The following is a 26625-nucleotide window of genomic DNA, read 5'->3' on the forward strand; positions in this document are numbered from 1 at the left end:
ATTTGAAGAAAATAGTACTTTCTATTTAGAAAAATTGTTGCTCCCAGTAACAATTAATTTATATGGTTTTAGTTAATCAATGACCTCACACCAAAACCTTCTCTTAAAAGGGAAAATTGGTAGAGTTTCAAGAAAAAAGGCATTTCCTAAAGTACCTCATTTTAAATTAGAGCACGTTTTTCTTCCCTTTGCCAGAAAGTTCATCAAATTTTTAGACAGTGTGCTTACTGTGCTTTATTAAATGAGATGAAACAAGTGCATTTAAGTGTGTGTGATTTATATTTTAAAAGTTTCAGTGCTTAATCAAAGAGCTTAAAAGAAAAAAGAAAAAAATGAAGAAAAAAATCAACATTCCAAGTAGATATAGTACAGGCATGATTTAAATCTCTCTGAAAAGGAAGAAAAACATAGTAGTACTTCCTTTCAACTTTCTCAAATTCACAGTTATATCTCACTCATTGGTAATGTTTAAATAAGAACTGGATAAGTTTAGGATGCATCTCATGTAAATATTTGTCTAAACTAATGATATAATATTACTTGAATTGATAATGTTCTTCTTGGTAACTATTTGGTATTCAATTATTTCTTTATCATGTTGAGAATATTTTGTTCTACTACTGGTTAACGTGATTTAAACTGATCAGAAGAAATCATTTGATTTTATCTTATTTTTTAAGCTTGAACAAGAGAAAGTTTGTATTTTATTTTTTAAATATTAAGGTAATGAATTGATTTAATAGATTTTCTATTACAGAATCACCCTTGTAATATTGGAATTGATTTCACAGTATTATTTAGAACTTGAATATTTATATATTCATTTCTAGTTTCTTTTTTTGTCCAATACAGTTATTGTTCTAGCACCACATAACTTGAATAACTTGAAAATTCTTTTCTAGTTTTGCCTATGCTCTGAAACATTTCTTAAAGGAATTGTAAAAGTTTCTTGCTCATATATTTTATATATACTTCAAAATTAAGTTTATTGATGGAGTAAAATTTGGAAACAAAACCACTAAGCAACACAAAAGCAAAACAATTTCAAAACACTAACTTTCTTCTTTTATTAAAGTCTTAAAATACAAGTGTATACCTGTATTTCTGATTTGTTTTTTAAAACTCAGAATCTACAGAGGACAAAACTAGTATGTTTGAATTCCAGTAGCAATTTTATTAAGAAAAAATAATTATCATAAAATCATAAAACTTCATTGTTAAAATATTTCCTGAATACACAATGACAAAAATATTTTACTCTGTGAAAATGTAAAGTCAATTTTATGAGAAATGGGGAATGTTTATTTTTGATATCTGCCCATTTCCTAGGGTATATTAATAGTTCCAGCTCAATAGTGTGACATTGGCAGGGGAGGTTGTCCTCTGAGTTGCCCTGATTAGGCCCTTGGGTTCTAGTAAAAGGGTAGTAGCTGTAAGAATGTGGCCTGATTCCTAAAATAAAATAATGGATTTAGGGACCAGGAAAGATTTAGGTCAATTTTTATTGGGCACAGGCCTTGGCAACATTTTAATAACGTGAGTATTATTATAGATAGAACTTAATTATCCTGATTACAACACTAGAGACACGTTCAGCACTTCTATCATTCTCTGGCCAGAAAATGTTCTCAAAATTACCGGAAATTCAGAATCTCTTCAAAGTAGAAAAACATGTTTAACTGCAATATAATTAGCAGTTTCTGTGGCTTTTGTTCTTAAGAGACAATAATAGTTTAGATTCTTGAAGATGTCTAATTATACGGGGAAGGAAATTCAAGCAAGAAAAGGAGACAATTTATGGCATAATTTTCAAAGTAATTTGATTTTGTTGAAAACAATTCTTATTGCACACCCTGTTTAATCTGCAAGAATTTATTATCCCTTAAGAGGCAATAATTCAAATTTCACATCAAGTTGCATTGTTTTTTTTTTTTTACTTTCCTATTCTTAATATTGAAATTAAAGTATTATTATCATTTTGGTTTTTAAGGATCATGTCTGTTTAAACTAGTAAGAAAATTGTTATTATAGTTATGAAATTTAGAGAGTGCTTAATATTGGAAATACTCATGAGTGTGTATATATATGATATCACATAACTATAATTTGAAATTTAATATTGCAAATTAAAATGTAATGTTGCCACATAAGACATATAATTTGTGATTTGATATTTGGGTTTTATTCTGGGTTTTGCACTAAAAATTTACCTCATTTTTCTTTACTGAGAATTTGGAAATAAGATATTTAAATGGAAATTACAGACAATTATATACATTTTTATACTATGTCAATGTTATATCACCCAATTTATCACTTAAAATAAAATTAGTTCTAGCCTAATTCCAATGAAAGATGGTTAACTCATATTAATATTTTCTGAAAATATTTTTTAATATTATTTGAGACTACTTTTTAAACCTAGAAGTAACCAGACCTCCCCCATATTTTAAATGTTGCTATTAACATTTTATGGGACATGTAGTTGTGGAAGATTTTATAGGCCATCATAAGGGTGCTTGCAGCTGTTTTAATGTGACACTGTCTCAGTGCATTGTTTCAAGCAGCTTAAAATGGGACTTTACTTACTGTTGCTTGAAAATCCATCTTCCCTGTTCAAAGGATACACTTTTATATTTATATACTCATTTTAAATGAACAGAAGTTAATAATTTAAGAAGGACAATATTAGAACTGCACAGTTTCAATTAGACTCCAGTATGAGCAAGCTGAATCTAAGTATGACCTCTCTCTCTCTCTCTCTTTCTCTCTCTCTCTCTCTCTCTCACACACACACACACATACACACACACACAACACAACACACACATTCTTGAGTGTTAAACATTCAGATATAAGAACATCTGCTGTTGAGGTACAATGGCATAAAAGCCATTGTATCTCCATGTCTCTTTAAAAAAACAAAACAAAATGTCACCTAGATTGATAGTTTAGACCTTCTCAAATTTTAATTAGAGAACTTAATAAAGTACAGATCTGGATTAATACATTTGGATGGTTACTGAAGTTCTGCATTTTGAACAAACTCCCAAGGGAAGGCAAGTTGCTAATTACTTCAAGAGTCTCACATTTTGGAGCAAGGGTTTATACAAGCTCAGTTTTCAGTGATTTAAGCTATGCATAAATAATGTAATTCTTTGTTTTGTGAACCACTGTAGATCCTTTGACTTCAGCAGATCTTTGTTGTTTAATATCTATGTTCCTCTACTTTATCTTCCAATAATCTATATGATACTTGTTAAATATTTCCTATATAAATGATATTGGAAAATAGCAGAAATAAGCAATTTTTTAAAAATTATAAATAATAGAATGAATATGCTAGAAAAAGAACACACCTAGAATTCAGTAGACATGGTTTAGTCTTAGTTTTCACTCCATCACAGGTTGCTACTAACCTTAAATGTTAGTAGCAGTTTTCCATTTCATAAGATTTGGAGAGGATGAAGAGATTATATAGGAAGCACTTTAAAGACAACAAAATATTATACTACCAATATAGGATTTCTGTTCATCTTTAAATTACTTATATAGTGATACAAATTTCTTCAAATAATTTCAATTAAATATTAAAGCTTTTGAATAAGCTTTGTTATAGCACTACCTGTCATAGCACCTACAGTTTAGTGAATGCAATTTAAAATAGCTGTTGATATCCATAATCAGTTTTTGGTTTTTGTTCAGGGCAGGCCCTGTATCAGCCTTATTTTTCCTTCTCTTCCTCTTCTCTCTCCTTCTCACCCCTTTTTTGAGTGCTAATATAGAATTGTTTTCATAGATACCTGATCTTGACTAATAAATGTGTTTTCTAAACCAAATTTATACTTCCAACTTTGATTTGAATAGAAACCAGTTTCTCTCATCCTACTTAAATAATACTAAGAAACAGTATCTAATGTCTATAATAAAGACTAAAATTAAGTTCAGTTTGCATTCTAGTGGTTCTACTATTTCTATATTCTTTCATGAAATGAGTGTTGGAAAATATCTAGAACTATTATCTCTGAGCAATACTCTAGTGAGTTTTATATAATTACACATTAAATAGAATATATTTCTTAGACTATATGACAAGAAATGCAACATATACATATATTCCAAAGAAAGGTTAATTTTAAAAATATTCTTCAACATGTTGAGATCATGAAAAAAGTATTATATGTAAATGAAAAAGCAGTTAAAACTATAACATCAAATAAAATTTATAGATTTGTATGACAAAGCCCAGAGAAATTAATAAATGACTATACTTAATTTCACAGCAATAATTTTGGTTAGTTTATTAAGGTGGGAATGGTTACTTGAAGCCATCTGTTTGGGACATGTTTTTAAGTTTCTATTCAGCCATTGCTTTAAATAATAAAACTAAAAGTTAAAATCTTACAACAAAATAAAATCTTAATACACCTAGAAAAATCTCTGTTTCAAGAGCCAAGAATGTTGCTAATAATTAATTCATTATTATTTCATGTGTGAATTTTAAACTCAGATCTTATTTACATTTATAACAGTCTAAGTCATCAATTATCCAACTTCTACTGAAGAGAAAACAATGCTGTTTCCAGTTCTCCCAATTCCTTGACTCTTTCTTTCTAACCACCAAACATTTCTCCTTTCATTATTTTTGCTGACTTTCCTTAAAATTTCCTTATATTTAGAAATATATGTCACTGAAAGAACATAATTTTAAAAAACTATAATCAAATTATCTACAAGTAACATACAGTTTTTCTGATTCCAACTGATTCCCACCTTTATCCTCAAAATTTAAAAAGGAAGAAAGTTTCCATTTTCTTGTCTTTCTGAACTCTCTTCCATATCTATTCACTAAGAAAGGACTGCACGTATTTGGACAAAAGTTAGAATGTCTTATAAATTACTCTATCTTACTATCACTTGATAGTAAAATCTGCAGTTTGTGTTTAGTATAAAAGCCTGAAAATCAAATGGATCAAAAAAATTAGTGTTTCATTAAAAGGGAGATGGATAGCAACTGCTCCCTTACTTCATGAGTTAAATAATGATTTTGAGATATAAAGATATCTTGTAAATATGTGCATATTATGTGTTAAGATTTCCAAGTTTTCTATTTCATAACAAGTTCTCTAGGTATTATCCTGGAGGCCTGGGATCTCTCTATTCAGCTCTGCTCCTTACAACAGTCTTGGTTCCTACTAAGTGCTCATTGCTTATAGAAAATAGAAGTTGTCCAGGTAAGATGATGGTGGCTAGCAAATGTAGCTTATTACCAGTAATAATGGAGAGACTTAGAGCAACCAGGAAATGAAAAAGAGAAAAACAATTTATATACATATTGTGTTGATTGATAAACCTCAGTTACACACAGATAAAAAGAAACACTGAATGAGATGAAAAGAGAATAGACTTGGGGAAATGGAAAATATCCATTAAAAATAGAGTGGAAAAAAAATAAAGCAAGTGGATAAATAGCAACTGAAATGGGTTATTTAATCTCTACCAAAAAATCTACTTTTAACTTCCATTAATAATGTAGCTATTTACCTCTATAATATCATATTACATACTATCTTAATTGTTATTAATGACAGCCATATGGTCAGATATAAAATGACAATCTGAGTATTCTCAGCAATTATTATTTGTTCCAATAACATTTTGAAATTCTGTAAACCTGTGGAAAAAAGATCTTAAATATGCATCACATCTAACTTATATTACAAACTTCAGGGTTAAACCTTTAAAGAGATTTTATGGTGTAGTCTGTGGATGTTTATTTCAAATTGTGATGTTATAAATTTTATTATGGCAAGGCATGTTGTTTATTATAGTTGAGTGATAGCAGCAAAAATCGAATCAGGAAGTAACTGTTATACATTAGAAATTTTTCTTTTCTTCTTTTCCTCTTCTTCCTTCCTCCCTTTGCAGATTCCTTCCAAATAGTTGAATTACCTACTAAAAACTATTTTTCTTCTTTATGATTCCTTATGTTTTCCATTCTAGAGAACATTTAATAGTTCCACGTAGTCAATCAGCACGATGACAACTTACTCAGCTTCCTGAGTCACATTAATGAGCTAGAGGAAATTTTCTTTTGCTCTTACTATCAGAATATTCTCTACTGGTGCATGTAGCATTATTTTTTTTGCTTATAAAATATGATCATTTTGAGGAGTATGTGACTTGTGAATTCATAAATAGTTTACAACCAGTATGGATACATGGAGTTTGCAGCACATCCACAGAGGCAAAATGACAAAGTTAACTCACACAATGATAAACTTGGTAGAGATTTTGCAAATCTCCATGACATGGCTACTTTGCTCTCTGGTGCTTCCTCTGCTGTGTCACCATCAAATGACATCTGTACCAAGCAGCATCCAAGGGTGGACCTGTTGATTGTCTGACACTGCATATTTCTATTTTCTTTTTGCATACTTCCAACTCCAGACAATCTTTCAATTTACCTTTTGCATGTTACTCTCACTCAGGAATTAGGAAAAAAATAAGGCAGAATCAGTTAAAGAGAAAAGAATGTAAAATCACTTCAGACTCTGTGAGTCATAAACACACAATTATCTCAAATTTTCTCAAATGCAATTCAATTATAATTTTATTATATGGGCACCGAGTCTTGATCAAAGTTGCCTGTATTTACCTTGATATCATTTATGAAGAATGTGAGGTTTCTTTCCTGTGATTTTAAAGGAAATAAAGAGAAATAACACTTCAGGAATATCAGTTATTGATGCCTTCACATGGCACTCAGAACTATCCCCCTATGTTTTAATAGTTTCTCTTCATTCAAAATGTTTGACATGATTACTGTGAGCATGTAAATTAATTGAACAAAGATGTTAAGTGTCTTCTTGATCCATCTTAGCTCTGTAAAAGGTTCTATCATTTGAATTGTCTATATGACTAAATTACCCTCCAAATTATTCAAAAATTAATAAGGTTTTGTGAAAATCCATGTCTTTCATTTTATATCTTCAGAGTCATTTTTTTTTGGGGGGGGGGTGCAGTACCAGGGAATAAACTCAAGGGCCCTCAACCACGGAGCCACTTCCCCAGCCCTATTTTTTAGAGACAGAGTCTCACTGAGTTGCTTAGTGCCTCGCTTTTGCTGAGGTTGGCTTTGAACTCAAGATATTCCTTTCAGGCTGAGAGCAGCCACTGGGATTACAGAAGTACGCCACTGCATATGGCAGAGTTCATTTTTTGATGTATAAGATTTTGTTCTTCCTATAACATTTTTTTTTCTCACAAATGTATTTTGAAAACACATTTGAAAAATAAACACTGGTTCTATAAGTATTAAGCAATTAAAGAACAGTCATTAGTTGAATATCAACCTCGGTATTACTTAACATTTAGGAACAATGAGATTAAAGTTCACTGAACTATAAATGTAACATTTCATATTGTAAGACTAAAACAGAAGTAAGTAACTTAAATCCTATTGTATGGTAAGCTGAAAAGGCTGTGTGGATCACTAAGGGAAAACCAAATCTGCTGTCACCAATTTCCTGTACACATTCTTATTAGAATTTTATAAATGTATACATAAAATAGCTCTCTGATATTGAAGCTCTGGCATCTTTTCAAATTAGTAATTAAAAGAGCAAAGAGATTATTTGGATTCATATGAATTTAGACACATTTATAAGCATGTTGAAGAGACACATTTTGATGGGTCCCTTATGCAATCAGCCTACATTACATCTAAAGTAGTTATAATTTAGCAAATCATCAAGCAAAATAATATAAACTCTACTTATAATTTTAAACATTGCCTCTGTTTTATTTACAAATTACTATAGATAAATAATAATTCAGCTTAATTCAGAATAAAGAATATCTTTATTCTGAAACTAATATGTTTTAAAATAATCATAATATCGTCTAAAATGCAAAGTGTATATATGATTCAAAGTACCATGGGAAAGAGATACATTGCTGAGAGTCTGGAATGGGAGGCAAGGCTGGAGTGAAGGGGCTTGATTTTCTCTTTGTCTAGTCTCTTAATCTTAAAGTGACCCAAACATCTTTACCTTGAAAATGTTCCTTTTAAGTGCATCTAAATATACTTTAATCTTTCTTACTAACATTATCAGAAAAGCAATTTAAAGACCTTTTTCCTGGGTTGTATTTTATAATTTGTATCTAGTTGATATGTGAAGTTAAGAATCTTTATCTTTTCAATGTTCTTTTTTGTCATATATATATATATATATATATATATATATATATAAAACTTGGCAGTAAATATGTCACTAACCTTAGAAAAATTCTTTTTTCTTTATAGGAAAGGAGTAGTGGATTTATTTTCATCAAAATGAGAAAAACTCATTAGGCAAAAATCCTGTACATACAGCCAGGATCCAAAGACAGGGCATGGGTCACTATCACTTCATCTGCTCTTGTTTCCCTTAAACAACTTTCATTGCTTTCCTTGAAATATGTGGTTTCTCAGTTTGTGAGATTGTGCAGTTTACTACATTTTGGGTGATGCAATGTATTTAGGTGTTTTATTGTCCTAATATGAAATTCTCACATATTATGAAACCAGCTAATATCAACTTGAGGTTATATTTTATTTTTAGGTAATAGAAATCACTTTTCCAAATGTATTATGTGTATTCTCTCGTTCATGGTGCTTCTAACAACCAAATGAGGAAGAAACGACTTTCATTCTTTGTTTGGGAAAAGTAGGACACAGAAATCTTATGCCAGATGCCTACACTTGCCCACCTACACAGTAGTACTCCAGAAAATCCACACACTTTTGTCTCCTCATGAAACAAAGTTTAGTTTAACTGAATTATTGCAGAAGAGATGATTTTTCTACAGTCATAAATGCCCTCAACTTCTCCTTAACTATTATATCAAAAATTTCATTTTTTTTAACTTTATTTTATATATGTGGTGCTAAGGATCCAAGGACAGGGCATGGGTCACTATCATTATCCCAGAAGCTAGGACCTTGCACGTGCAAGGTGAGCACTCTACAGCTGAGCCATAACCCCAGTCCTTCAAAAAATATTTTTAACAAGTATTAAACTAATGGTTTCTTTACTTAAATGGTAAGTATTGTATTTACTAGAGCTAAATTAACACAGAAACACATTTACTTGAATTCTAGCCTTGATTATTTCATTTCATTGTTTTTTCTGCTAGTTTTGTTAAATACACTATGATAAGCAATATTTTATATATTATTTTAATACTAAAAATAAATATATCTTCCTAAGGAAATATAGGCCTCATATAGAAGTAGTTATCAATTGAATAAAACAAAGAAAACAAAATGGCTTGAGAGCAGATTAAGCAAAGGAAGGATGATTGAGATTGGTTCATTGCATTAATTTTCCAAACATGCATTAGGTACTATGTCATGGAGGTGGTCTATATAGGACAGCACCAAAATAGTTAAACAGCGTTAGTATTTCCCATATTGTCATATGTCTTCTGTATTTTCCATATTGTCAGACACTAGACACTGTTCTAATTACTCTACATACTCTATCTCATGTATCCCCAGAAAAACCATATGAGTCGTTGGTATTACCCCCTTTTTTTTCACAAAGTATAAACACTGGTGAACACAAATTAAGTAAATGACTTCCTAAGTCACATAAGAAATTGAGAGTAGACCTGGTATACATATCGAGACAGTTTAACTCCAGGGCCTATGAAGCAGAGTCATTAAAAAGTTTCTTATTTCAAACAATACTAAAGCATGAAGTAGGATGTCAGGCCCTGTGAAAAACACAAAAATGCTTCTAAGTGCACTCAGGGTTGGAAGCGGGGAATACTTAAAATCCATTGGGAAAATAGTAAGGTTAAATAAAAGAGAAGAAATTTGAGGACCGCTGACTCCATTTGAATTACTTATGGTAGTGTTTAATATTGGAGAGGTCACTAAGGATTAGATGATAAAGGATTTGATAAACAATAATATCGGCATTCAATTTACTTTGAAATGGAGACACACAAATGATTTTTGAATGAAAAATATTGTGATAGCAATCACTACAGTATTTAGGGAGACATCTATCAGTTGTATCTAAAAAGGAAAAGTATATATGGCTTAAAATGATATGTAATCTTACAAAATTAAGCATAATCAATAACTTTTAAATTTATTTAAATCATCAAACACTGCCATCCAGAATTCTTTGCCCTAAAGTTGAAGTCAAACTTTTTAAGATATAATTATACTAACTGAATTATGTAAAGATAAATGACAAAATATATATTCTCATGAGTCAACATTTCTTTGACTCGGGATTAATTTTATAGGGCATCTGAAGTTTGTGCCTTATACAATAGTGGGGTAAATATAAAATAATTTTATCAACATGAAAAAACAGGTTACTTTATATTTTTTTTTCCATTTCAATATCATCATGTTACCTTGGGGAGATTATAATTAATACCTTCCATTTTGAAAGCTTATGAAATTTTCCATTTTAAAAGTATTTGTGTCAAGCCTACCTTGAATATTTAATTGAATATTGTAAACCTATCTCTTACACTCAGAATGATTAAGATATAACAAGTGGCTTTTTTGGTCAAAACTATCCATGTCATTAAAATTCAATGGCATCGCTCCCTGTCATTCAGCTTTATCTGGCTAAAATCCTTTAATTCCCCAGCCCCTGCTGTTGGGGATCTCCAGGCTCATCATACTTAACCTCTGCCTAGGCTTCTCAGAATAGAATTTGTTTCACTTCATTCATAGCTTCAATAGTTGAGCAAGCCACACGCAAGTGCACAGTGGTCTTTTACCCTGAGCACACTAATCTGATTGTTTTTCCACTCTACAAACTCTGGGTCAACAATCAAGCTGCCGCCAGAAACTAATTAATTTGCAAACAGGCTTCTGTTTTCACAGAGGGAAAGCTTTTGAGAGCCGTGTCAGGGAGGCCGGTCACACCATGGTTACACGCATTGTCATGGTATCCACTTCTCTGGGTAAATCTCTTGCTTGATGTCAGTGCACACAGGAACCCAGATTACCCAGTCAGCAGTAAATCCCTATTGAGGCCCACTGAGCTCTGAATGTAGTGACTCTGGAAGAGGAAATTGGTATAGACAGGCTCTGTATTCATTAAACTGATGGTGAGACAAGAGAGAGAAAAATGTTAAAAACAAGAAGGAAAAGGTTCTGTCTTCACTTTAAAGAGTTCCCCAAGTTAGTCTCTCATCTTTATAAGTTTTAGCCAATTTTAATTTTAAAAGTAGGCCTACCTTAACTAAATATAATCCTTAGGGTTTTTTTTTCCTCCTCTCACCATTTAATTCCTAATAAGCTATTCACACGTTGTGACTAATATGCCACATCTGAGAATTATACTTTTTAGTTCATCAGTCAAAAATATTAAATGCCATATCATAACAATTTTATTCAAAGACATTTTTGTAGAGGCCTGAAAAAAAGATCAGCTTTCTAGAATATTGCTACTAACAAGTTAATTTTTACTCCAAGGTTTTATTCACTATTCCTCATTTCTGCAATGTAATTTCAAATAAAACTGGTTAAAAGTAATGTTTCCTAGACAAAAGTGACAAAAAAAAAATTAGGTCTCTGAAAAGAAGATCAACTGGTAACTTTTAGCTTTTTAAGGAAAATAAAGTCATATTTAGTGATTTTATTAACCATTTAGAGGATAGAATAATTTCATGGTACATATTTATTTATTGAAAAGATTTTACTCCTATGGGGAGTGCATTCTTTATTAGGATGAAAATTTTTTGCATAACAGAATTCATGAGAAAACATAATGATGACTGCCAAGTTAATAGTATAGATATAAATACTTATTTTACAGTATTGCCTTTTCATGTTTTAGCTCAATTTCAGAAAAAAAAAATAACCACAAATATTTCCTTTTTTGTTTGTTTGGTTTTTTGGTGGTACTGGGAATTCTAGGCAAACTACTACCCCCACTCCCAGCCCAATATGGTCATTTTTATTTGTGAGATTCTATATACTGATACTGCAGAATTGACAACAGTGAGTACAGAGGGAACTCATAGATGTAATTAAAAGCTAAAATATACTACATTCTAGTTATTTCATTCATGATCTTCAAAGACACAAAGAACCCTTGTTGTTTCTACTTTAACTGAATCATCGCTCAGCTTCTGTAAGATTTATCTGCTCATATAAACATAAAGCAAGGCTTACAGAGGGCTTTTTCTCCAAAGATCAGAAAAATATTACTAATTTACTTCAGCTAGAGAAATGACATCATTAAGAAGTCTGACATTAGGCAAAACTGAGTAATTCATTTTACTTATTAAAGAATAAAAAAGTACCTTCAAACAAGGTTGAATTAAAAGAGTTTATTAAAAGAGCTGTATGAGTGATTTGAGACTGGTATCTGATACCACATAATATCAATTTGTACACTCAGAGTTTATCTGCAGTCATGTTTCTTGGTTCTATTTTTCTAAAAACAAATCTTGTGGAGAAATTTGAATCTTAGGAGAACATGCAATATCCTAGTACGTGACCACAGAGGAAATGATGCTGATTCCAGTGAGGGCCAACCAGCATGGTATGAATGTTACAGGGCAGAGGAAGTGGAACCATGACTAGCATACCATTCCAATTACAGAAAAAAAACAAGTGGGTTGGTCTATCCACAGGCATGATCCTTTTAGGAAATTCCGCTAAAAGAAAACAGGTCTTCCTGAAACGAGTGGGAAGGCCTCACACTTCAGGCATTGTAATTAGTTCTGTTTGTGTTCACCGGGCCTTGGCTCTCTCAGGCTTCCATGTGGTTTCATATATTAGACCCAACGCAGGCTGCCCTTTCACCCTGGCTCAACTATAATCACTCACAGAATGAATCTGACAAAGCTTGCCAAGCATGCTCCACCCAGGTGAAGAGAAAAGGATATAGAGATAATTAACATTTATTAAGTGCTTACTAAATGCCAAGCCATTGCTCATTTCTTTTTTTATATTGTTATGTGGTCATTTAAAAAAAATGACTATTCGAGGTAGGTAGTATTATCTTTTCATTATACATAAGGTCAAAAGTCAAGAGAAAATTTTATTACTTTAAAGATTTGAAAGTCATTCTTTCAAATCATATGGCATCCCAACATTATTCCAAGATAAACAATATTGGAAAATAGTCTTCATCAAATAGAAAAATAAATGTGAACTAGCCCTTCATCTGCTCTAATGAATGGGTAATGAGTACAGTAATTATAGTAGTATTTGCAGACTTAATGTTAAGAAATTCTATCACAGCAGCATAAATTCATTTACTTATATTGCTTATTTTACTATAAATAGACACAGAAAAAATTTACTTTATTTCAAATTAATGTAAGCTGAAATTGTAATTGAAGTTTAAAATCATATCATATCAAGAACATTCAGGTAGCACAAGAAAAACACAGTGAATTTTGGTATATCATGTCAAATTCACACACTAGTATTTTATGAGGTCAAAAGTCATTCTAACCCCTTGCAAACTTAAAATAGGGATTCGTGTACATGATGAGAATTTTTTAAAATATTGTTATATATTAATATGTAAAAACTCAGTAGATTCTCCATCTTTTAAAAATGTCTTTCATTCCTTCCCATTTCTTTCCATTAAAACTATAATTGAAACATTATTGGTACTGTTTTAAAAATGCAAAATAAATAATAATTATGGAAGCAGTAAAATTCCATTATTTAAAAAAATTAAGATATTTTAGGCTCCAAATCTAGATGGCTGTTTTTCTCTTTTCTTTTTTGTTTGTTTAGTTTAGTTTAGTTATATTTTGTTTTTCTCTTTTGAGCAGGAAAAAAAAAATTAAGAGCCATCTAAAAGAGATGAACTAATTCTTCCAAAGAGTTGAACCTATTTGAGAAAAGTAAAGTAAAGCATATGCCAAAATTAATTTAATAGCTTCAAAGACCCCTGGAAAAAAATACCTTACAAGGCAATTTATTCCTTCTGGCAACACAGATGATTGTGTAGTCTGTGCTGATTCCTCAAAGCTCATTTATTTTATGCATGAGTGTGTAAACACTGTGTTTCCAATTTCATTCTGAGATGGTATTCGATTTCTCCAGGCCCTTCATTCCATCTCATAGCAGCCTGGTTTCTGCACCCTGTCACATGGAACCTCTGTGCTAATTTGGAGAAATCAGTTCTCACGTTTAGTGCTGAGAGACTGATAACTGAATTCTCAAATGAACTACACATTTTCAAAGATGAAGTACAGAGCTGCGGACAATGACTGTGTTTTCCCACAGTGTAAATTCTTCAGACTCAGCTGTCAACATGCAAGCGTGCAGCATAAAAGCAGCTTTAACTTGATGACTTTTTTTCCTCCAAGGCCATAAAAATGAAATGGATACTACACTCTCCTTTATGTTATTCCATCTTCTAATGAGATTTTTTTTCTCACGGACAGTGAAAGCCTTTTTACCCCTCACAGTCCTTAGCAGATCAAAGTCACCTTCTTGTGCATAAAAAACAAACATTCTCTCTTTCACACAAATATTTCCATTTGAGAACAGATCAGACAGTAAAGCTGAATGGAGTTTTTTTTTTTTTTTCCTGACTCATTTTGCCTCCATACACATCCCAGGTTTAATAATCAATGGTAAATATTCCAAAGTTGTCCTTTGGGCTCTTGGAGTTTTACACACACCCTTGTTTTCAACTCAGTGCCTTGTTTTTCTCTTGGTGAGGCTTTCAGTTTCTCAGATGGTCACCCAGATAGCACTATACCTCCTTTACTCCAAGGAGGAGCTATTTGACTTCATGCCCACAGTGTTTGTACTCAATCAGGAATGGTCTTAGGGACTATCTATATTTAAAACATCAGTGTGGAACTGGAGCCATGTTTAGAGAAAACAAGAGAAAAGAGTGTTTTGAGAATGGGCTAGTTAGCAGTGGCATATGCTTCAGGAGAGGTTGTCTAAATGGAGATTGATTTAAAAAAAAAAAAAAAAAAACTAGACAAAGTCATAGGTGACCTTTGGAGGAAGAGTGGCTCAGGGATAGATTATTGGATAAAATGCATATTGAAAGGGACTAAAGGAAGTGCAAATATTGAGGAAAAAAATCCTAACCAAGCTACAAATTTAAACATATAGGGACATTGTGACATATGATGATTAAAAGAAGGGTTTCCTGTGGGATAGGGGTGCAAGATTTCAGGTCACTGAAAGAAAGTAATGACAGAGAGAGAGAGAGAGAGAGAGAGAGAGAGAGAGAGAGAGAGAGATAAGGAGAACAAAAGAAATTTAAATTGGGTAATTTATGAAGAATTCCAATGCAATTAAGAATAAAGGCAGAAGGGACAGATGAGGCATCCGAAGAGTCTTGTCTTTGTCTCTAATGCATGAAAAATAATAGATCAATCAGAAATGCTGGCACAGGAGGAAAGAGATGCTGACTGAGGTAACTTGAGGACTGATTTATGTTTTTGAATAGTCACTTTGAAGCACAGGATAAATCAGAACAAAGATCATCACACACAACTCATGGTTCCCTGAAGTATCACTGAGGTATAGAGGCCAAGTTATGATTTTTTTTTTTTTTTTATAATAGACCAATGAAAGAAAGAAGTGACAAAATAAATTTTGGGCTTCTCCGAAGTAAGGGCAGGAAAACTAACATGACTGAAGTTCCCACTACATAGAAGTAGATATTAGGATCAGTTAGTTAAAAAACCTGAATTTATTCAGGTTTATTTATTTTAGGTATTATTTATTTATTACAAGCATATGCATTTTACACTTTTTGTTTATGTTAAATTAATATAGAAAAGTTAAAGAGTAATTTACAAATAAACAATCTACTAGTTCAAGTAATTAAGCCTGTGCCTGAAGTTCAGGAAACTAGGTTCTTATTACAAATCTTTGACTATTGGGTTAAATAACATATTGACCCAAATTTTCTCACCTATAAAAAGAGAGAGGGGATTTTGAGGAAATTAGAGGTGAAATTATGCAAAATAATGATATGAAGTCAGGTGAAATAATGATACAAAAGTCCTTTGGGATTTTAAGAACAGTGTCAGTATAATGTTATTAGAATAGAAAAAAACATGTTTTTGATGTTCAGTACCTTATAGTATGTTCTCAAGGCAATAAGGGGAAATGTGGAGGAAAAAAGAATGCTGTGCTGTGAGAGTCTTTGTGGTGTCCCCATAAGACAGGATCGGTAAACCATCTTATCTTTTTCCATTGCCTCCCTTCCGCAGCTCTAGCTCAGATCTCTTTCCATAGCTAACTACAGAGAAACTTCACATTTGTCACAAAACATGTACTTCCTGAAATTTTAATCTCTCTTTTCTCTTTTTGCCCAACTTTCTCACACCCAGTCATGAAGTCACCACCATGAGCTTAACAACACACTAAATCTCAAGTCATGTTGTATACACTATAAAGGGAAAGTTCCCAGTGATTTAATACACAGGTTATGTGCCTGAGTTCTTGCACATACCACCTACCATTGAGCCATCTGGAATCATGCTGCTCTGTCCTGATTGGGTGGTGGTGCCCCAGAGTCCGGAATATAGCAAAGTCTCGCCCCATGAAGTCAGCTGCTGTGCCAGAGTATAATTCTCCATCTGTGGTGTGGCAAAATGAAACCACATAGGTATTATTTAATTCAATTAAGGCAAGACAAACAAAACAAAGATAATACAAGTTTCATGTTATGAGCACACTGAAGACGGAAATAGCACGTTTATCATTACGCAAAGCTACTCATATTTCATCCTGTGTCTTTATTGAAAGAATATTTTACCAAATGATCATTCAGATATTAAGTACTTGACTATTCAGTTAATACTCAGAAAATTCGAGTAAAAACTGTTTCTGTGACTACTGCTAATGTACAAAACTACTAATTTCCCACTAAGATCAGTGACAAAATTTACAAAAGGCAAAACTATATTCATTATCATCATATTGCTTTTTTTTTCTTTATGTGTGTAAAACTACTATGATCTAATAACCTTATTTAGTGGGGTAAGAGATTATTGTAAAATCTTGCTTATTGCTTATTTTAATGGCAATTAATCTTTTTATGTACTTTTTTTCCTAGTAGGATCTGAATGAATGAAATTTTACTATAATTCTGAAAGGACCAATATTTTCTTTGCCAACTTTTTTTTTTTTTGCTTTTTATTTTTTTAATATATCTGGTGGGATAAATGTTTGAAGTTGGTGTAAGCTAACATAGAGACCCCAAATAAGTGCACCAACAAACAGAAATGTATTTGAAGAGGAGGGAATTTTGGCAAACCCAGATCATAATCTCTACAGTTAAAGATTTCACTGCTTTTTGACTTTCTACTATTAAATTGAGTTAATTCTCAATAGGAGTTTAATAACAGAGAGATCATTACCAGAAGGTGAAGACTCAAAGGGAAAGGAAGAATAGCAGGAGAAAGAGCAGTTAGGTTCACTGAATACCACTCTGTGCTTGGCAGGCAGTCAGGCACTGGCTGGACACTTTCAAATTATCTCACTTTAATTCTGTCAATGTCCCCATGATGTAAATAATGTTGTCCCTATTTTATAGTTTAAGAAATCCAGGGCTGTTCAGCTAATGCCTAGGCAAGTTGAGCTGAAGTTTCAAACACAGGTCTGTTTAATTCCAAGCCTTTTACGTTAAACCATACCACCTTTCAACAATTCAAGTCTGTAAAAATTGTGTTTTCTTGCTTGAATCAGAAAGTGTCTCTTATTATTTCTTCCAGATAACACATAACTGCCTGCCTACTTACAGTGAATTAATGTACTTGCAAAACAAAACAACAAAAATGAAAAAAATTTCTTCAAACAATCCACGATAATTATAGTAAACCTTAATTTTATTTTATTGATAACTACTATGCTAATGGTTTTGCTAGAAAATATTCAGAAAGTAGAGAGGGCCTAGATAGATCATAACATAAACATTTGTTTAGTACTATTATTTCCTAGGTAGTTTCATGTTAGATAAATGGAAAACAGTGAATCTTCATATATAAATGTCTTTGGGCAAATCTTTTTAATCTTTTGATTCCTTAGATGATCTTCTGTATTTCCATTTTTATTTTTCACGCCTAGACAAGAGCTTTGCAATGTAAAGTAGATATTCTCAGTTGTCCAACCTGAAGCAAGTTTGTATCATATCCTTTGGCTCACTAATGTGTTTTAATGGACTTGATTTTGAAGAATCTCCAAAACAATGGAAAATAGCAATAAGAGAAAAATCACTGAAAAATAAGTTATTGCTTTAAACTTTCATGTAGGTAGATACCTTATCCTGAAAACTGCTAAAAGTTGTTCTCATATTTTGGATTATTGTGACTGAAGTTAAACAAACATTGTTTAGACAATATATTGATTTCAGATTATTAGCTAAATAGAGAGTATTCATATATCATCTTATGTCAGAGCAAAGTATCTTTGGGTTTCAAAAGCATCTTGCATTTTCTTAAATTTCAAGTGCAAATGTGACTTGCCCACATTGAAATATGATGATAATGTTTTACCTGACTACAGTTAAACGAATACACTTTTCTAAAGCTCAAAAATACTACAAGTCAGCTACCTAATAAACTTCAAAAGGTCCTTTGAAATATTTAAAGGCCTATTGTCTATTTATTGTTAACCCCTATTTTTATGAAAGTTAGTGTTTTATCTTTTTACAAAGATTGATACATAAATGTGATATAATTTTAAACATTAGGTGAATGATTTTTTGTTGTGTGTGCAAATTAGAGGATGTTAGGTAAAAATATCATGTGAAAGTCCTATCGACTTTAAACATTTTCATGTTGGAACACCTGTGGGAGGAAGCTTTGGCTCTTCTTTACCTTGAACAATCAAAAGCTGTGACTCTTTCATTGAGTCTCATTGCCTATGAACCACACAAGATGGTGAAAATCAGGGCAAGTGAAAGCAGAATGACGAAAAGGTGAAGACAGCAATTTAACATCAGACAGGCTCTGCTCAACAGGGGATTTGCCCGGAAATGGTGGAGTCACAAATGCCAATGATTAATCATTCTGTCAGTTAGCTTCTTTACGGTAAATGAAATTCATAATTGGGTTGTTATTACACACAAACTCTAGTCAAGAGAGAATTGGAATAACAACAACAAAATTATTACTTAGAGGTAGAGCGCGGCTCTTAGCAATTTTTGGTAATATTATAACTTGTTTTACTTGCTTTTATATGAAGATGGCAAAGATCAATAGAAATGAAGAAAAAGGTAGTGAGACTGACTTTATTACTCTTTTTACAGCAGATAGGAAACTTGTTCAAATTAGAAAAGGTGTTCAGTAGAAGAGCTATTTGCTCAACATTCCTAAAACAGTTAAATTAAAAAATTATAAATGAAAGGAGGTTCGCAGGTTAGGAACCATTTGCCTCCAGTCATAGGAAATTATCTCCCACCCACATAATGTTTTTAGCAGTAGCCAGATATTCTTGAGCAGGAGGCAACCAGATGATTAGGTGGCCATGAGGGCACTTTCTCTTACTGTTCTTACTCAATGCAAGTTACTGTTCCTTTGTACCAGGCCTTAGATCAGATTTCCTGTTGAGATTGCTGGAGAGATTTCTGTAGGGACTCTAATCTGGGCTTATTGTTCCAAATAAGTATGATGTCTTTATTGGTTTTGCCCATAAATATAGGTGGTAAAATTTTGCTTATTTTTTGTGAAATAAAAAATATATCAACCAGCATACATGCCAATTAGTAGACTGAAACATTTTCACTGTGCACTAAAGAGGTGTTATAATCTGTGGCTCTTTGAAATGATCTAAAAATATCCGACTACAAAAAATTTAGCAGACCCTAGTTTTGGCTTACTTTAGGATAACAGATATATCTAGAATGAAAACCTATTGGCCAAACATATTTTGTACATTCTGGGTCACTTAATAAATTATCAAATTATATGTTGATTCTGGAGCACAGTGTTAATTTGACAATTTTCTGACCCTAAATATAAGTTTTCTTGAAAATATGAAGTAGTGTATAAGGTTAAGGTTTTTCTGCAATGATTCAAATGGCATTACATTTGTGATACACACTTTTGAGGTTTTCACTAAGTCACTAGTGAAAGGAAATGTGACAGTTGTCCAATTTTATTAAATTGATGATAAAATAACATGTTCAAGGATTTTTAATGTATCGAAGTATAAGACAATTATATATATAACACAAATGCATACACAAACACATATATGGTTTAGCATTCTCTGTTGAATAAGATCTTTAAGACTCTACAAAAAACCACCACATGGGCATTTTGATGTCTCAACAATATTCATATTAGTTTAAGGTAAATTAGTGCTGACAGTTGTAACTAACCATCTGGAAATTGCCAAAGATAAAAATGGCTATTTGAGGGCTGGAGTTGTGGCTCAGTGGTAGAGCCTTTGCCTAGCATGTCTGAGGCACTGGGTTCTATACTCAGAACTGCATATAAATAAATGAATAAAATAAAGGTTCATCTTCACCAAAAAAAAAAAAAAAGAATTTGAAAGAAAAATGAAATGGCTATTTGAGTATACCTCTATTCTTTCCTAAGTTTTTTGACCTGTCTTTAAGGAAAATATTTTCTAGGAGAAGAACAGAAACTTTTGCAAACTATATTTCCATCATGGTTGAGTTACCTGAGAAGCACGTATTAAAAACAAAGATTTATATGCACTTTAGACTTTCTGTTCATATTCAAAAAGAAGTAGAAAATGTGGCTTAGATTAGTTAATATATCAGATTACCATTCCTAAGAAGGGTGTGGTGAAGAGACAGAGGCGGGAAAACAAAACACAAAAAACATTTCCTGATGAAATTGCAGCCTTACTAACATAGGTAAAGAGTGTGTCATGGAAGTGAGCAAAAATCAAAAAGACATAAAGACCAAGACTTTCTGTTGTTAACACCTCAAGTAAACTCCACGCACAGGGTAGAAGAGTAATTAGAAACAGAAGGGAAAAAAAAAGTTTTATCTCCCTCCCTTTCCCTTTCTCTGTCCTTCTCAAGCGCTCTCTCTCTTTCTCTCTCTCTCTCTCATACACACACACACACACACACACAGCACAGATAAAATTAATTCCCTGGAATGGAAAAATGTGGCAATGATATTACATTTTTACATTTATTGAGCACCTTCCTTCCCTATGCCAATAAATACCACATGCTGGCTCGTTACTTCTGTTGTTCTTTTAAAACTAACATTTTCTGAGTAGTAACATGTGCATATGGCACAGAATTAAAAATACAAAATTTATAATAGACCTAATCAGCTTTCCAGTTTACCCACAGGGGGCCTCTGCTACTAGGTTTGCTGTTGTTATTGTTTGTTTGTTTCTACTTTACACATATTCCAGAGATATGCAAACACCGAAAATGGTAGCACACCATTAAACTGTCTTATTTACTTCTCACAACAAACTAGTAGAATTAGTATGGCAGACAATTTTAAGTGCAAAGAAATTAAGGTTCAGAGAGGTTCAAATAATTTTCTCAATTTCATTTAATTAATTTAGGGAGTGAGTACCTTACTTATTCTAACACCCAGAGAGACCATTTTCTAATGTTAAATTATATTCTTTCCTGAGTCAAGGCAAAATTCCAGCTTAAAGATATAAACCTTAAATGAAAGTCCCAGACCTTTGAAATAGACTTCAATAATATCTCTTAGTGATGGAATATTTCTAAATTATTAGTGCTGCATTGCCTGGAAAAGATTTCAATAAGGAAATAAAATTGCTCTCAAGTTGACTATTCTTTTCACATCATGAAAATGTGAGATGGTACTTAATTAGTGTGGAAAATACTAGGTTTTATTCTTGTGATGTGTTCACACCTGGCATTTATTCTGAGCAGGGGAGCAACTGCTATCTTTAATAAAGAAATTTCAAACAAAGACATAAAAATATTTTGCAGGTGGAAAGAATCAGAAATATTTTAAAAATAAATTCTGGAGCAACTTTATATTGACAAAATGATCATTATTAAAGAAGATTGGCAAAATTAACTTTAATAAGGTGATTTGAAAAACTTAGGACATGTTACAGGATTAACATGAATTGATTAATTAATGCACACTTACTGAATTTAGTAATTCACTAAGTGTGCATCACTTAGGTGAGAAATCATATTTTCTATGGTTATCAGTTTAAAAATCTATGACTTTTTGGAAAGAGGTTATACCAAACCTTGATAGTCTGTGTAAACTAAGTTTTTCAGCTGTCATCTGGTTTTAAAGTATACGACTAGTTGAAACTGCTGTATACTGGGATTGGTGGTTTAAAAAATATCTGTTACAAAAATCCACCTGGCCAGCTTACAGATGGTTTGAGCCAAACCTGGAGTTTTATCCCAGTATTGGGGAAGGAAGCAACCTGGAACCACCTTCAAATTTTTATTTTACAATGGAAACGTCTCCAGATTAGGAGGGCAAATAGGCTTTCCTAATGACCATTTTCTGATATACAGAGAGTAACCTGTATATTTCAGAGACAGCTGTTACCCCCATTTTAAAAAGAGTTTGGGAAGTGCTGTAGAAAATATTTATTCTATAAACCTCTATTAAGCTAGTGAGCATTCTTTTTAAAGCAGCATTAAAAAATGCCAAGAAAATCTCAACAAGGGCAATTAAATATACTGTAAGAAGAATTACTAACATAGTTATAAAGGAAACAAACTCCAAAAAGAAAGTTATAGGTCTTGAACCAATGGTATTTTTACCAGATCTAGTAGAGCTTGTTCCTTTTCTGAATCTTGCTGTTTATTTTTTTTAATTTTTGGTTCAAAAATTAATTTTTTTGGCCTTGTCAATAAGCACTTTCTACCTCTGAAAGTTACTGGGTCATTTTCCCATATTAGGTATTCCATGCCAAGGTTGTTCTTCTGAAATGTCTATTGTTCTTTCTCAACTACACTTCCTCTCTTTGGCTCCTTGACCTTCCCTTATCGTCTTCTTTTCATAAAACCTATACAGATTTTTCAAAGAAATTGTAATATAAAAACCAAACTTGTGAAGTCTCATATTCTTTGTGAATGTTGCATGGTTTCATACCATGGGAGCTATGTAATACCTACCTGTCATCATCCTGTCTCGATGGAATATTAAAATAAATAATCAAGCAAAATTCTACTGAGAAGCATACCATAAACTAAACCTGCTCTATGCACACTTCTGCATGCTGCTTTTTGGGTGTTCTCAGTGTTCAAATTTAAATAAGTGTTCAAATTTGAATAAGTATAGACTTGCAAGTCAGAACAAAGTATGGCTCCTCCCATTTTTAAGATGAGTTTTAGGTTTGGGCATATGCTCTTGAGGAAGGCATTCACATGTAATCACTAGGCTACCTGCGAATAGGAAAATTATATGTGTGCTACATTCCTCCAAGTCTTAAACTGTTGTTAAAGTACTGCATAAATGGATCAAATGGAATACAATTGTCTAGATCTAAAAAGCAATAGAGATAATTTATGCTGAAGTGGTTTTATTCTTAATAGAATAGGGATTAGTGATAAAGTAAACACCACATAAGAGTGGAAAAATTTATCTTCATAGTTAATGTGGTAGGCTACATGACTAGAATTTTATTTTCTTGAGTACAAAGGGAGTTATTTATAAAGGGAAAATGATGAAAAGGTATACAAATTTATGACACATCAGATAATAATTTAATTTTTTAAAATCTAGATTTAATATTAAACTAGAAACTTTGTACTTGAAATTTTCACATTATTTGGTTGTGCTATCAAATAATTATATTCCATATTTTATAGCAAAAGGGCAAAAGTACACCATTTCTGTGTCACTATGCAGATTCACAACACAGAATATTTCATGTGTTATGCTGTTGGTAGCCTCAAAAAATAAAGAAATAAAAAGCAAAATACAAAGAAAAGGAAGAAGGAAGGAAATACTACTTCAATATTGATCACTGTCTGTGTAATTATTTAATCACAGTATGGAGATGGTTAAAAGGATATACAAAATATTCTTTATCCTTCAATACAGACTAACATTATCTCCTACTTCTACCTAATTCCATCACCCCACTTCTGACCATTGGAAGTACACCTGAACACCCCTGACCCACTAATACAACCCTGAAGAAAAAGAGGATAAAGGAAAGCTTGAAGAAAACATGGTAAGAGGAAAAGTAGAGGAAATCACAAAATGTTGTGGCACATTTTTTAAAAGAAAGCCTAACATCATAAAAGTGGACACACAATGGCTTCCTTAAGAGTGTTCTAGCAAACAAGATAGTGAGAAAACTTGAGCAACACAAAAGGGCTTTGCCAAAGGTGCTGCCATTTACACTGATTGTGTGGAACAAGTTGTCCAAAATTTCAGGCAGTTATAGATCTTGGACATATTTAACAGGGTAGAATGAATGACATTGTTTCTTAATAATTTCTCAAGATTCTTCATTTACGCAACTTTTATGAGATGAAAATAAAATTTTTTATGAAATTAATACTGAAGTTTAAGTGGGACTGTATATTGATTAAGCAGACTATTTGCATTTCTTCTTTTTAAATTTTTTGCACTACTGGGGATTGAACACAGGGTCTCACACATGCTAGGCTACTGCTAAACTGCATTCCCAGCTGAGCAGGCGGTTTAAAAGATGCTACTAAATCATCACAACAAAAAGAATCCTACTTGAAAGTGCAGTTACCAAAAGAGAATTTAGTGTTGCTTTTTTTTTCTTTATTTTTAAAATACTTGAGCATATCACAACGGATGTTCTCCTGCTAAGATTGTTTATGATTAATGCTGGGAGCCATTAGCCAAGTAGGTATGACAATTTCCTTGCCAGCGTACCCCATGTTGCAGTGACATTGAATGTAGGTGACCTTGTTCAAGGACCAAGGCGGATTAGGGCGTTCCCGGTTTAGGTTCCAGGTTTAAGGTTTAAGATTATTCCTGCTGGGAATAGGGCGTATCCTGCTGCCTGAGTTCCCCTTGAGTTCTCAAGGGATTCAGACAGTATATTTTGGAGATAGAAGCCCAGTGGAGGTGGATTTGGGCAGAGAACGTGGATTTCCCCAGAACGTGTTTGTAGACGGCTGGTGTGAGTTCGGGAATAAAGAGTTGCTATTTGAATCTACAAGCTGTGTGGTGGCTCGTGATTGTGTGCCCAGCCAGACTGCGGCATTTGTGCCCAGCCAGACTGCGGCAGATTAACAGTGAAATATCTTTGTAGGTAAAAAATAAACAGGCAACATAGTTATTTTTTATGACAGATTCACTGTTAATTGATCCTTTACTACATACCTATTAAAAGAGATGCTGTCAGCAGCTTAGGGTCATAAGGACTCTTCCCACGGCCATTTTCAAAATGTGAGTCCTCCAGTTTAAAAATGTTGTCCTGTAGGTTAAAACAAGAGAAGGGCTTCATTCATAAGGGTTTCATTTCATTTATAAGACAAAGTGTTTTCAACATGTCAGTTTATTATACAGGTTGAAGATTCGCATCCCAAAACAAGGAATGTTTTTATTTCTGTAAACTTCAGAGATGAGAAACTAAATTAAGTGGATAAAAAAGAGCTGGTATTAGCCAAATTTATACTTAGCTGGATTTTTAATAGCAGTTTGCATATTATAAGTAATAACATGTAAATGAACTCTAAAGAACAGAATGTGTCAGGATAGGAAATTCTCGCATAGGTACATCAAGACCTACCCTAATGGCTCTTGAAGAAAGAGTTTTAAATTTAAATAAAGTTTTAAGTTTCTTCCTGGATTAAAAAAAAAAAAGTAACAATCCATAAGATTATATGTCTAGAATAAATCATACTCTTACTTTTCTGTAGAGCTTACATTACAAAGTGCTAAATAGCCATAGCAATTATTTCCCCACTCTGTTGTTTGTAAACTGTGGTGCATGCATGTTTCTCCTGTATTTTAAACTTGCACATGCAGCAGGGGAGGTTCCTGAAACTACCCTATCTACCTCTAGGAACGAAACATCAAACTGAATATTAGGCCCAGTGAAACTGGAAATGATGTCATTAGAACAATAAGCACATTTTTATCACAGGGAATTCTGCTCGAGTGGGGCCCAAGTACCCAGAGACAGAAATGAACTTTTGACTACATATAAAAATACGCTCATGTCCCGAGGTAGAATGTGTGTGGGAAAGCATGACAACAAAAACCTCGATACAGAGGTGACTAATGTATGACTGAGACCTGTTGTCAGATGTGTCTAGCTACTGCAACCTATATGTGACAGTGGAGTAAATTTGGAAAAATTTCTGAGCACTCTTTCAGACCCAAGTGCCCTGGGAATTAATTAGGTCAGAATATGTATGCTTTTTCCAGTAGAACATTAACTTATCCATAGTCTGAAATAAAATAGCTTTTTTGGCAATTTCTCTACCATTCACACAAAAGTATTTTCTATCTTAGAATAGTAAATGGTGTTCATTTTATGATCAGTAAGGATCACTTTCTTTAATGTTTAATACTTCTGATGGAGCTAATGGCAGGAATTCAAATTATGACTCTTAAAACTCATTTGAATTAAAGAGGAAAATAAAAAAGGAAGTAAACCAAAAGTACTCTTTGGTTTTATTACTGTATGAGTGAGAATTATCTATTCTATTCTTT

The 26625-nt window shown here is 32.5% G+C and overlaps 1 protein-coding gene across 3 annotated transcripts in view; it reads right to left on the reverse strand.

The window, feature by feature from the left end:
• Positions 1-26625, reverse strand: part of Sema3a (semaphorin 3A) — a 447522-nt gene that overhangs the window by 64450 nt on the left and 356447 nt on the right. For all 3 annotated transcript variants that reach the window (XM_048786244.1, XM_048786245.1, XM_015488417.2), the window contains 2 exons: positions 25288-25381; positions 16486-16605 (listed from right to left, as the gene is read on the reverse strand). In XM_048786244.1, the coding sequence (XP_048642201.1) occupies positions 16486-16605; positions 25288-25381 (214 nt within the window). The remainder of the gene's footprint in view (positions 1-16485; positions 16606-25287; positions 25382-26625) is intronic.

Source organism: Marmota marmota, unplaced genomic scaffold, assembly GCF_001458135.2.
Source record: "Marmota marmota marmota unplaced genomic scaffold, marMar, whole genome shotgun sequence".
Lineage (NCBI taxonomy): Eukaryota > Metazoa > Chordata > Mammalia > Rodentia > Sciuridae > Marmota > Marmota marmota.